Genomic DNA, 13,718 nt, shown 5'->3' with positions numbered 1-13,718 from the left:
GTTTAATTTGACCACAGTATATTAAGAAAATATCATTGAATATGATTGTACAAGAAGCTTAAGTTCAGCCTACAATAGTGTATATTGAAGACCATATCAAATATTTATGATCATTTTGAGAATTTACCATATTGCATTATAAACACTAGAAATGTCACCCCTATTTGTCCTACAACTGTACATTCGCAGTATAAAACAATTCTGGTGTTTTAGAGCTTTCTTCTAATCAATACAATCAATTCAGCTAAATATCCCACGGCAAATTTTACCGACGTTTCATCCCCACATCTGACAGAAAGCAGCCCTTTTTCATTTGTTGGCGATTCAATCTTTCACTTCTGGACTTGGTGCTGTGATCTTCGGTAGGAGCATGTCACGAAAACAGCACTGAATGTGTGTGCCACACTGGAGCAACACCATCACGCTGAGGGTGTGAATGAGGTGTGAATGCTGAAATGATGTGGGGAGGCCAGTTTTAACAGGCACCTATTTCTAAGCTATAAAACTGGACAGTTAACTCTTTCAATGCTATTGACAATGATGATTTTCTCAGTACTGTCAGACACTCGGACACGAGAATCAAAAGGAAGTATTTCCTAGAATTTGCTTGTGGAATGAAAATTTGCTCACGCATTGAAACTCATTTACATTCGTGGCGGTTCTCATATCACAATAAGCCCATAAGCGAGGTGCTCATATCATGATAGTCCACTGTATTTATCATTTTGATATGGAAATAAAGCACCCTGTTTTTCCAATGCCAGTTTTTGTTAAGCATAATAACCTTCAAGGCAATTTTATTGGAATTGGGGATTATATCTTTACTATAGACGTTTCTTTTCTACAAGCCCAGGAGTAATTTCTCACTTGCAAATATTGCCTCATGGGCTGGACGCTTGTGTCATTGGCCCGGGTCGCTTTGTGACTTTGAGTCTTCCCAAGTTCAGCCCGTTAATATGCTAATGGTATCCTGTGGCTGCTTTTTAATCCTTGCTCACCCCCGTCTCATCACACTACTTTCTGTCTTTATGTGAATCATTAAGGAAAAAATGGAAAACTAAAGAAGACCGGTGCCCCGGCTTCGTAAGACCATCTGCTTCCAACCGGCCGACCGACTCAGGGCTCACTAGTGCACACGTGGGCGGGTGGCATTACCAGCTGGACGGCAGGGCAACAGCTGGTAGCTAGCTACAGGCATAACCCAAGAAAAGCAAAAATGCATTATTGTACTCTTACTATTCTTGACAAATGCATACATGAGTGCGTAAAGCAGGTGTCCAATCCATTTAAACTGGGAGGCTTGAAAGCGAATTAACATTTTTTTTCATTTGCCGTCTTGAATTTACCTTACTTGGACGTTTCAGCTTAAAAAATGAGGTTTTGATATTTTCTAATGGTTTTAAAATAAATTCCCACCAGAAATACATTGAGGTCTGTATTAAATAATTAAATTGTTTTTGTTTTGCTGTATATACCACAATCAAAAAAGATTGGTTAAAATAAAGTGTAAAAACGTCTATAATTGATCCGCTGCGGCATTTTGTTGAAGGCCTTTTAAAACATTTTAGAATAATAATTATGGCAAAATTAATAAAATGATCACTTACATTTTAAAAGCCTAATTTAGGTATGCCTGAATACCGACTAACTACCCCTTATCATACATTTTTTTCAATTTCAGATCACCTCATCTTTCCAAAAATACACCTATTTATAAAATCATTCACTACACATAACTTGATATCCGGACTTTGATCGCTAGCGTCATAACCAGAGATTGATTCGTCCGAATGAGCTGTTCTGCCACTGACAAATGAACAAATTCACAGACGCTATGTGACAGCATCCCCCTTAGTATTATACACACTCCGGCGATGCAAAATAAAAAAAGACGGCCAAATTTGTTATTTGATTCTTGCCTGCGAGACGCCAAAAATGGCAGTATTCTTAGAACCCTCAGCCCGTCTCTGTGGTGTCTGTCGAACAAGCATAAAATATGCAAGCGCGTCTTAAAATAGGAAACTTTTCCGTCACACTGAGATGACACTGATTTGTCTGAGTAAACGAGAGGCAGGGGGGTTGCATCTGACATTTAAAGCATAGATGTTATCCATCCTGAGAGGAGAGAGAAAGAAAAAAAAAAGCAGAGTAAAAGCTTCTGATTATCCACCGAATGAACGTCCAATCCACTTTTCGTCACTGCCTGGAGTGTGTGCGGGAACATATAGAGTAGAGGGGGGGTGGTGGAAGGGCTACTAGAGTTTATGCAATGTGTATCCATGTAGCAGGGGTGGTGGGAAGGATTGAGCAGGCGGGGGCGGGAGGGGGGCAACCTCTGTGTCCTCGGGGATGCCTGATCCACGCCTTGGCCTCCTCCGGCGGCCAGATGAGCGCTTACATAACGGCAGCGGGGCTGACAAGCGGCCAATGCTGCATAATGAGAATCTGCATTAATTTGACTCCGAGAGGCATCCAACGAATCGCCTTGGGTGCAACTCAGCGTGCATCACTATGTACACTAACTATATAATGTTTGACCATGATTGTAGGGAGAATAAAGCAGTGTATAAGGTTACTTGTTGCACCTTTTGCGTGGATGTAAATGTATAAAAGTAGTGTGTGGGTCTTTAGAGTCAATCAAAACATAAGAAAGTAAACCAGTTGAAGTTTTTGCGGAAAATGGCTGACACACATATGTCGCCTGGTGGGCTACAACTATAGTAACTATCATTAAAGTGGAGTAAAGAGAGGTATAAAAGCTACTGACTGTGAAAATTCTTGACAAGTAGACAGGTCAACAACTGCATCGATGGTGACTTAAAGTTCATCTGTCAGAAGCCTTAACCAATGATTGAATAAATATGGACAAAAATTCTGTGATGCTAAGGAAGACTGATGGCATACCTCCAAAATAGGAACCGTCAGTCAGTTTCATCTCCTTGTTGAACTTGGTAATGACGCTGGCAACACCGTGTTGGATAAAATACATCTTCTTGCCAACGGTGCCTTCACGGATGATGTAGTCATTTGGTTGGAAGACCTCGAACTTGAGTTTGCTCAGCATCCCCGTCACAAAGTTGGGGTCGGCGTTGGCAAACAGCGGCATGGTGGCAACTAGCTTACGGCAGTTGAAGTTAACAATTTCCTAGGGGGGGGAAACAAAAACAACAACAAATGAGCTCCCAGGAGAGATTGCAGCAAGGCAAAAAAAATGGAAACGAATCAGCACTACTCCAGCTGCTATTATCAGCTCAGCACAAAATGAATGGGGCGCATATTGCTGCCTTATCCCTAAAACCTCTAAAGTACTGCTTGGAAGAACATTTTTTGGCACAGGTCTCAGATGCTGATGCGCTTTGCCCAATCATCCCAGAATTCGTGGCCCAGCTAGAGATTATTTTCCGTTGACCCCCAATGGGGAACAGATTGGAAGTTGCTCAGCACGTAGCAAGTTATTGACTCCCTCACCTCTCCTATATATACAACATAATGGGACATTAACCTACAGAAACGCTAGCCAGATGCTGAAGACAATGACCTCAATTGTGAACCAGAACTAACGAATCGGATAGTGATCAGTTTTCATGCTTCAAGAAGCCTTTGCTTATACAATACTTCTTTAAAGAGTCGTCACATGACCATGGACTTGAACAGTCATGATATTATGTTACATAACGCAGTACACACATTATTCATAAAGGAGTTTGATACTCAGACAAAAATACGGCTGGGGAAGCTGCTGTAATGGTTGGCACTACTATTAACGGAATATTCAGGAAGGCAAGAAAGAAAATTCCCTCTGAAAAAAAATGATGAATGAATGATTGCCCCCATTTTTCTCCCAAATTTTACTTCCATCTAACCCACATCTGAGTAGTAGACTTTTTATAACATAGCAGCTTCATACCAATACCCAACAAATAAACCTAAAATAAAAAAACAAAACCCTACATATTTACTTAAGCAAAGCATTTTTAGATGCTTATTCATAATATTGGCATCATAGCAGTTTTGATGCTTCCCAGGTGGTCACACTTGCCGGAGCCAGCAGTGTCGGCTTTAATCTTGTGATAAAACGACATGCCAGATTTTGCACATAGTCTGCTGAGTGGAGAGGCTCCTCACTGCCACGATGACCCCCTCCATTGCCACCCCATCCCATCCTCCTCACGCTTCCTTCCAAATTTGGATAGGAAGGCGAGGTGCCAACAACAGTCAGGTGGCCGGCAGCCAACCATCCCGGCTCAGCTCTTGGATGTTACCACGGGAAGTCTGGATTAGATGTATTTCACTGGGGCAAGAGAATCCTCACCACGAAAAAAAAAAAAACAGCTAGCACATCCATAAAATGACTATTGCTTCACAATAAAATGAAGATGTATGTTTTTGTGGGATTTAGTTCTTTACTCGCCAGTCCCACGGGGCAGATTGGATTGTGTGTCATTGTCACTAGGCAGATTTGCCTACTCTGCATAGTGGAACAAAAAGCCTGTAAGGATTTTCCGCATCGTAGGTAATAATCATAAATCCACTCTGCGTCCTCCTTTCCAGTTTCTGGGCTCTGCAGAACTGACGATTGAGCGAAATTAATGATTCTGAATGAGAGACAGTCTTGTATGCTACGTTCGCATGGGTTTTATGACACTTATCCTTTATATCGACAGAATGTAATTACTCATGTGCACTGGTATTCATACCAAACATTGAAATATTGATTATATATTTTCAGTTCCGTGTGTTAATGCTTGGGCACAAATGAAAAGACTCAAAAGCAATGTTAAGCTTTTCCAGAGTGGATAGGTGTGGAAGATTTTTGCACTAAATTTTGACTAAAACATGAGCATGTGGTTGAAACTTGGTAGCAACTGGTCAATATTTCATGGAAAAATAGTCAAGTGGTCACTGAATAGAAAAAATCTAGACATTCTGTATCTATTCAGTTCTTAAGATATTTTTTTCAGGTGCTCTCAAGGTAGACATTCCTTCAAACATTCATCAGTCAACATTTTTTCACCTCTTTGAGCGGGTCGTTGAGTTCGCTAAGGATGTTATCCTCGTCGAAGATCTTGCCCTGGTAGCGATGTTCATAGTAGTCGTGTATTTTTTGCCGCATGTCTGCCGGAAGCTTGTGGAAGGACATGTATTGCTCCACTTGCTTGTACTGTGGAAGGCAAAGACGAGACAGAAGCATATACGTTTTGGTTAATAATTTAGTTCCAGAGATAAAGACAGAATAAAGCATTGATTTTCACTGTATTACAAAAAAAGCTATGTAAGATGTGACCAAGGTAGGCATGTACGAGAGGAAGTAGGATGGTTGTAAAGTTGCCCCCTTAGGTGAAATCTATCCACGGTTGTATTTGCCATTATTTCAAACAGGCATGAAGCACAGTGCTTTTGGGCAGTTGAGCAATGATGGTAATATGAGGTAGTGAGTTACCGGCCTGTGCAACATCCTACTGACATATTCAGGTTACTGTAAATTGCTCATATCCATGGTAGAAGCACATGGGACTTTCTACAGAATCTAAAGTCAAAGGTCGTTAGTGTAATGGTTGATATAGAAGTTTTCCAATTCATACTCAATTCTATAGACGGTGCAAAGGTTGAAATAACTGCAGTTCTATTTGGGTCATTAGGAGTGTAGTGAGTCAAGAAAATGACACTCCTGGCACATAACTGACTTAAAAATAAGAGCATTTGTATTTGTAGATTTACACTTGAGATAATCTAAATTCTTGTAAGGTAATGGTACTTATAGGTGGCAATTTTGGTAGGTCACGCAATGGTTAACACAACAAAATTTCATTTTTCACCAAGAGTCATTAGGAACATACTTGGTCACTCAACACAATGTAATTCAATGTGATGGTTCATTGTTATTTTAAGTCATTTGTAGTGTAGGTTTTCATATATAGTAGAAGGCATTAGTGAGATATTGCTTCCAACTAAGAAAATAGTGTATAATATAAGGTATAAAAAATAAGTATCTAAATGTATATTTGCTCCTATATACACCGGTAGGTGAAATAGTTTTTTTTTTTATTGTAATTGCAAATTTTAGATAAACCACTCAAAATGCCATTTGAAAAGCCCCGAAAGACATTTCAGGAGGATGAAGTAGGATGTAGATGAAGCCGATTTGCAGAGCAGATGTCCAGTATGCCCAAGCAGAGTAAAAGGCATGCCACTAATTCAGTGACTTTCAATGTTTGCTGTGGGCGACCTGCTGTCATTAATATTCACTAGAAGGCAACGCGCCACTGATGTGCAAAAAAAAAAAGCAATTTATTCTGTGAAAGTAGAAGCTTTTGGGGAAAAAAAAAACACAAACCCCTCCCAAAAAAAAACTTGATTAACATTTTTCATGGACAATGGAACAAATCCATGGACAAATTGTTGACTGTGTGATTCAAAAATGTTCATTCTGATACATAATTCGTGTCCAAATGTGTAACTATGTGCAATATTTTAGTTTATTTCTATATTGACCTTATTACATTTCTATTTCTTATTTTTTTTGAAGCGGTAAACCAAAAAAAATATTTGTCTTAGTTTTAGCATTGTTATTCAATCATAATCTCAAACCCATACTGACTATAATCCCTGGATAACAGTACTACACATGTACATTGAAGATGTATTTTATAAGGCGGGTTATCTGATTGTTGCGTGGAGCACACAGCCCATCCGGAACAACCACGTGTTCTAGGAATTGCCAGATGTTAACTTGTCTGGAATTCTACATGAGCACAATTCATGCACATAATAATAAAATAAATACCATATGTGCATACATTTGAGTTTTAGGTTGTTGTCATTGCCTGCCATTGGCAACAATAAAGGTCTAATTAATTTAAACCATGTCAAAAATGATTGGGCGTCTGGCATTGTCAATGACAAGAAGTAGAAACAAAATAACACTAATATAACTTGCAGGATGTTTTAATCTTACCTTTTCTTGGTACTGCCGTCGAGAGGAGTCCAGTGATTGGATGAGCGCGGTGGCGTGGCCCACAAACATGGCGTAGCACGTAGCACCCACGATCATACTAAGCATGGTGATCCACAGGTCCGACATGCTGACCGGCGCCCTGGCACCATAACCGATGCACAGCATGTGGCTCATTGCTTTGAAGAGGGCGTACGAGTATTGCTTTCCCCAGGATACATTCTGCCAGGGAAGGGGAGAGAGAGACAGAAAAATGAGACTGAGGAGAAACCATAGAGAGGCCAGGCTTCTTGTTGATGAACCATCCTTAGACAAAACATTCTCCACAACCACACCGGGCCCATTCCTGACTACTTCTCCTGGCTGCTCTTATTTTTTTCCCTATTTGCCAAAGGGGTGAAAAACAGTTCATGTCGACATCAGTGCAAAAAAAGCCCAACTTGCATTATTTACACATCTGAGACATCCTTTCTCCGGTGAGAAGCAAAAGAAAGCCTTCTCTCCCACTGTTTATTTTTGCCAACTCATTTCAAACCATATTTTCAAGAGCTCAGTCCCCCGACCACCAAAACATTTCTCTTTTTCTTGACTCAAACGTACATATATTCCAGAAAAAAACAGATTGCCATTACCTCTATTGGCCTTTTATATCAACATTCAAGCCATCAAAATTTCCTGAGGCTAAACTTTGTTGAAAAGATCTTCCAAATCAATAGACATGCCCTGCAGTACCTAAAAGTGTTTTTTTTCAAACTACTAAAACCATCATGGATCACAATCAGTGTGCATGACATTATGCTTCACCACTGAACATTTACTCACGAGTCACCTTGTTTTTACAAATGACCCTGGAGCATTTTAACATGACAGTCATTTGCCTCCAGTGCCGCAAATAGAATGATAATAACCACACGTCCGGTGTGGATATTTGCAGTGCTCTGTCCAGCTTTGCGTCTGATTTTTTCCCTCTAATCGTCTTGTTGACTCGCCATTTATCAGACTAAAGCTGAGCAAACATGCTTGGCGACCAGACCCCGCCACGGGCCCGACGTGGAATGATAAGAGACCAAATAATGGGGGGAGGGGGTTCAAAGAATGCATGTACAATGATTGTTGTGGTGTAGTACACAGTTGCGGTGTGGACCCTTCACTGTACTGCAGTTTCTTTGATAGAGGTTAACGGTTATTTGGAGCCATAACTAATTGCCCTTGGAAAGCCCAGTTTACAAAGCCAAAATCGACGCCTCCATGTACCCAGCTGGCATGCGAATGGAGTTCCCCGTCTCGTTGCCAGTTTCCAAACACGTTTTGTTCAAGTTGGTATCATTCCTTATTCTGCTACCATGTACATCAACATAACAGCTCTCCTAGAATTATGCTCAATCACTAATTCAAGATATTTATATCACAACAATTAGCTCATTAGGCCAGTGTAGCATGGACAAGAAAGAAAATTACTGGTGGAATACAATGAGAGCACTGTGACACTTACACTACTATAAAATCAATACTTATTCATTATCCGGGGCAATATCTTCTCCAAACAGGTTTTTTTTTGTAATGGATGCTGTTTAGGCCAATTCTTAAATTTGCAAATGAACAAATTCAACAGCTAATCATCATTAAAAGTGTTGCACACATGAATTAGAATTCAATTGGTTCTAATGGAAAAATACATTCATGGTACGAGCACATTCACATCACGACTTTGCTAATATCATAAAACAGAAACACACACTATACCGACTTGCACAATTGTGAGAAGATAAAAAACAGTCACCCGTGTTAGGCAACAAAAGACATTTAGGAGGATGTCAGGTGTTTTTGGCCACATGATATGCATGGTTAGAGAAGCAGTGAAGACAAAATACATTTTTTTCGCTCCTCAAAGCTGACTCACTGCACCTTTTTCGCCTCGTTGTCGCGCAGATGGAGGAGAGCTGCGTCGGCATCATGTTGTGCAATGTCATATTTTTGTGTTGTTTGCACTGCGGGTCACTTTTCAGGCCCCGGGAATTAAATTGTCATCTTTTTTTGGTAACAACTTAATTCAGGTAGGTCTTGTTTATTGTAAATTCTCAAATGTGAGCCTTACACTGTTTTAACTCATTGGCAATGGCACCCAATGATTTAAAGGAGTACATAAAAACATAATTTACATTTTAGATGCAATTCTGAGTTGTAAAGCTTCAACATTTATCACACCTATTATTATCTGGCATTGCTCTCACCTTACATGGGCCATAAAAAACAAATGCACTTCTTTTTTCACACCAACCCTCTTAACTAACCTGATTTCTCTTTCTTTTGTTCCTCCATCTTCCATGACTCACTCACTGCAAGCCACTCATACGCATTATCCATATTGATTTTGTTTCACCAGCCTATATTTTCTATCCGTGAATCCACATCGCCAGGATATGAAAGAATGTCTCGTCACGTAATGCTCAGTCATCTGAAGGGAGGGGTGTGTTTGACTCATTAGGGTATTAACACATCTCCATAAGAAAGACAAAAAACCCACAAGAAAATGCAGCTTCCGCTAGAAGTGGTGCTGTTCCAAATGAGCCCAACACAGCAAATGTTTCCAAGCGACTTGTTCTAATTAAGCACCACATGCATGCTGCCAAATAGGCAACTAGTTTAATATTCATACCGCCGCTCGACATTTCTTTTAAAGAAGTGGGGCGCTAGCGTTATCACACCTTCTCATCCCCAATCACTGTCAAAAGTGTTGCAATCATCTGCATGAGTGGTCTGAATGGGACCACCACACTCAGAATTTAATCCAGGAAATCCCTTAAAAGCTACCCATATATTTGTAATTTGTGTCAAAATGCTCACTTTAACAATCATCTCACAATATAACCAGTAAAAAATTACATATGCATGAGTGAGTGATTAATCTAATATATACTATACAATACTACACTATACAACACTACACTGCACTACTACAGTACAACAAAAGACCAACACAATCTAAAAGACAGGCAGAAAAAGGCTATTTCTTGCTCTGTCATGGACAATCTGTCAAAAAATGTGCGTTTTTTATTTCAATGCGCACTCTTGAAAACGATGCATATGCAATCCATTTAAACAAGGATGTTGGTTAACCTTAAATATCGTCATATCAATTCATTTTAACATAGCTTAGTTGGACCCAACTTCATTACAAATAACTTCTCCCTCTGATGGAGCATTCGCACACACCACTGTTCTAATGAGTCAATCAAATCACTCGCTAAAATCCAGCAAGCTGTCACATTTGCAGATAAAACAGAAAAGTGCGGCACAATAAGCATTTGCCCAATTACATAAGCAAATGAAAAAAAAAAACAAGCTGTTCTCAATGACAGTGCACAGAAGGCAAAGCGGACTTTGAACCCCCGAGGGAGGGAAGTAAAAGCGCCACACTTGCAGACGATGTTAACCATCTTTTGGGATGTTAAGCAAATTCTTTATGACTACTTCCAACGTCATAGCCCCTACCAAGAACATGGCCTCCAATTAATAACGGTCTGCTGGCGGCTAATGTTGCTGCTACTTTCTTTTAATAATGCAAAAAAATTTGCACATTGACTCACACCACTCAAAAGACAACAAATATATATAGTATAACTCTTCAGTTAAAAATTCCCATCAACCCTTGGCTTTCTGTACAGTCACACCAACAGACTCCATCACCCTCTCAACCTGACAGCATTATTATCTTGTCTGCTGATTAAGTCAATGTGGCTGCTTGGAAGTAAGAAGCTACTCTAAGGCCATTAGTCGAGTTGATAAGCAGCCTACAAACCACTATCACCAGTCCTTGCTGGACTCCTCTTAGTCCTAAAACACGATCCACCAAGGCAACAAGACCATTGATGCAAATGTTGGATTTACAATCAATGCCACCATTAAGTAAATGCGAAATAAAATAAAAAATGAACAAAAAAAATATTGAAAAAGAGACATTTTAACTTGCTAGAACCTCCTATCGTGGCAAAAGCGTGTTATGCAAATGAAACCCAGCAGGGTGCAGCTAATTAACTCTTTTTCATGATTTCATATTGATTGGCCACAATTATTCCGCACGAGAGGTACAGGGCAAATTTAGGCAGTTCGTGGGGCTTTTTGGATGACTTTTGTAATGTCAGGCCATTGGAATGACTGTCATTGCATAGTTCAGTACTGATAATCGGGATGAAGCGTCACGTTTTTTGGAGACAAACCCCTCTTGTGCTTGTTTTGCAGTGACTCACGCACGGTCGGCTCGGGCTGACACGGAAAGTAAAGCGAGGTGACGCTAAGGAGGGCTGACGTTAGCACCTCAAGCCCCCGATGCCTTGCAACGGTCGTTTTTGCATGTGGGGAGTGTGTCGGAAGAAGAGGCTAGACGAAGAGGCAGCGGACCGCCCTGAGGCCAGCTGTTACATTCCGCTTCCTCTACGAGGCGCTCCAGCAAACAGAAGGCATAAAAGCGTGACATCCCAAATGGGGCATCACAAAACGCCAAAACACTTTATATGAAGAGTTCACGTAAGCAGATTTGTTATACTTTAAGAAGTAGCAAAGCCCTTTTACTTGAACACAACAGTACTGCTATTTTGCTGCTTAACCAGAGATACTGAGTTTCAAACCAAGTTATTACATGAGAGAACCCCTCTCAGAGCCAAATTCAGAACATTGCCATCTTTTGGTCTCTTTTGGTCGCCAGTCAAATGTACTTAGATATTAAACTCTCTCTCTTAAATATCAAACTCTCTCTCTTAGATATTAAACTCTCTCTCTTAGATATTAAAAGACCGGCGACCAAACGTCCGAACCCCCATACATTGATCCTTATGGCGCGTGCATCTACCAAAAAGGAGAAATAAGATAGTAAAAAGGTGATACTTACAACCATACCGTTTAGCGACACCCAGCAGTCAGGGGGGAAGTCTTGCAGTAGTGGCACCAGGTATTGAAGGCAGCCATCCCAGTGACACAGCAGCAGCATCATGCCGATCAAGTTAAATATTCTTACCACGGCACTAGCCAGGTCATAGGTCATATGGAAGATCTGCAGAAAACAGAGCAAAGTGAAACCGTCATTTTGGCTTCTTTGAGGCAAAGAAAATGCTCCATTTTAGGCTCGGCGGTTGCTGCTGCTTGTTTTTCACAGATGTCGAGGTGTGCATAATTCAACATGGACGCACTCCAAAACAAACAAGCTCTAAGAAACATACATCGTATTAGGTATAATTATATAATACTGCACTAAATGTCTTTGGACTGCTAATTAGAGTGCTACTTAATTTTATTGATGGAAAATAATTAAGATGACTAAACATTAAACCAAGTTATTTATGGTTCCGTATACAATCTGGCGAGCTCCAGCTAAACTATATCATAATTAGGAGACATTTTTTAATTTCAGGTTGATATTACATAATTCCGCCGACCGCAACCATTAAATATAGACGTTGATGATTGCTGATTGGGTAATAAAAGCCTAGTATTGCAGGATTTGTCGAGTGAAATATTTAATCTAATTGCGATCTATTTTTAAAGTCGATGCTTCTCCATTTCCTCCTCAAAGCGCCCATTTTAATAAATCATGGCTGAAATGACTCTTAATTGGGCCTATTTCGCCTGTTAAGTGGCAGAATTTCACATTCACCTCTGAAACGGTGCGAAAACATTAATTCACATCGAGTGATGAATCAAGCGGCAGCTCGGTGGATGGCAGGGTGTCACGTTTGCTTCACAGTAAAAGATCAATGCCAAACTACAGCCTTTTTGCCATTTTCACGAGGATAAGCGGAAAAGATACTGGCAGGACGATAAATAAGAATAATGTGAAGTTAGAAAAGCTATTGGCGCAAAATAACAGCAAACAATCGTAAAAAAATATATATTTTACCCAATCGGTAACTAATTAAAATATGTATTATCACATAATCATAACCAAAACAAGATTTAATACTCCTAAAACACCAACTTCTTTTTAATTGTACTATTTTATGAAATGATGATAAACTACAGCTACAGTTCATAATGAACACTAATAAAAAAAAAAGTATAAGGCTTAACTATACTTGACTATCACATTTAAGATATTGGGTCAAAGTCTAACCTTAAATTGCTGACTAAATAGTTATACAGTTTGCTGTGAGTCATCAAAGTTGGCAGGAATGATCCGCCCACCACCATAGCCACTTTGTCTAGTACCCACTACTACTTGGTTAAAATTTGGCAGACTGTAGCAAAAATCTACAAAACAATCCTTAATGGATGCACAAGTATAGGTGAAATAAATGGAGCAATTTAATACTGTAAATTTTATAAGACATGGCATAACTGGTTTAATTAAATACTAAATATTTTTACTGCCATTCTACATGCATTACAGCACCATGTGTATCCATTTAACTTTTATACTCTAATAAAACAGTGGTAATTCCAGGATCTATATTTGTTTTTTTGCAAGTCAAACCAAAACAATGAAAAAAAAAAACTCTAACAACAGCTTACGTCTTCAAAACCTTAAGATATCAATGTACTTGATCATAAAATTGATTGAATTGCCCGAGAATAATCAACTATAAAGGATGATGCTTCAAAAAAAAAAGCACCCTTAAATTGCCATTCCTTTTTCATTGTGGTCTATTGTGATTATCCCTGTAACCTTCTGCAACTACTGTAAAGGACAGCAGCCACGTACACATGACAAAAGGGAGAGAAAGCCTGCATCAGAGAGAAAAGAGAGAGCAAAGAAGCCGGTCGGGGCTGATGCTCA

The 13,718-nt window shown here is 39.7% G+C and overlaps 1 protein-coding gene across 2 annotated transcripts in view; it reads right to left on the bottom strand.

Moving 5' to 3' along the window:
* Positions 1-13,718, bottom strand: part of hcn1 (hyperpolarization activated cyclic nucleotide-gated potassium channel 1) — a 45,895-nt gene that overhangs the window by 10,138 nt on the left and 22,039 nt on the right. For both annotated transcript variants that reach the window (XM_077737125.1, XM_077737128.1), the window contains exons 4-7: positions 11,838-11,999; positions 6,956-7,174; positions 5,015-5,161; positions 2,905-3,145 (exon numbers count right to left, since the gene is read on the bottom strand). In XM_077737125.1, the coding sequence (XP_077593251.1) occupies positions 2,905-3,145; positions 5,015-5,161; positions 6,956-7,174; positions 11,838-11,999 (769 nt within the window). The remainder of the gene's footprint in view (positions 1-2,904; positions 3,146-5,014; positions 5,162-6,955; positions 7,175-11,837; positions 12,000-13,718) is intronic.

Source organism: Stigmatopora nigra, chromosome 17 (genome assembly GCF_051989575.1).
Source record: "Stigmatopora nigra isolate UIUO_SnigA chromosome 17, RoL_Snig_1.1, whole genome shotgun sequence".
Classification (NCBI taxonomy): domain Eukaryota; kingdom Metazoa; phylum Chordata; class Actinopteri; order Syngnathiformes; family Syngnathidae; genus Stigmatopora; species Stigmatopora nigra.
The sequence above is the reverse complement of the archived record's forward strand: the minus strand, read 5'-3'. Positions and strand labels throughout refer to the sequence as shown.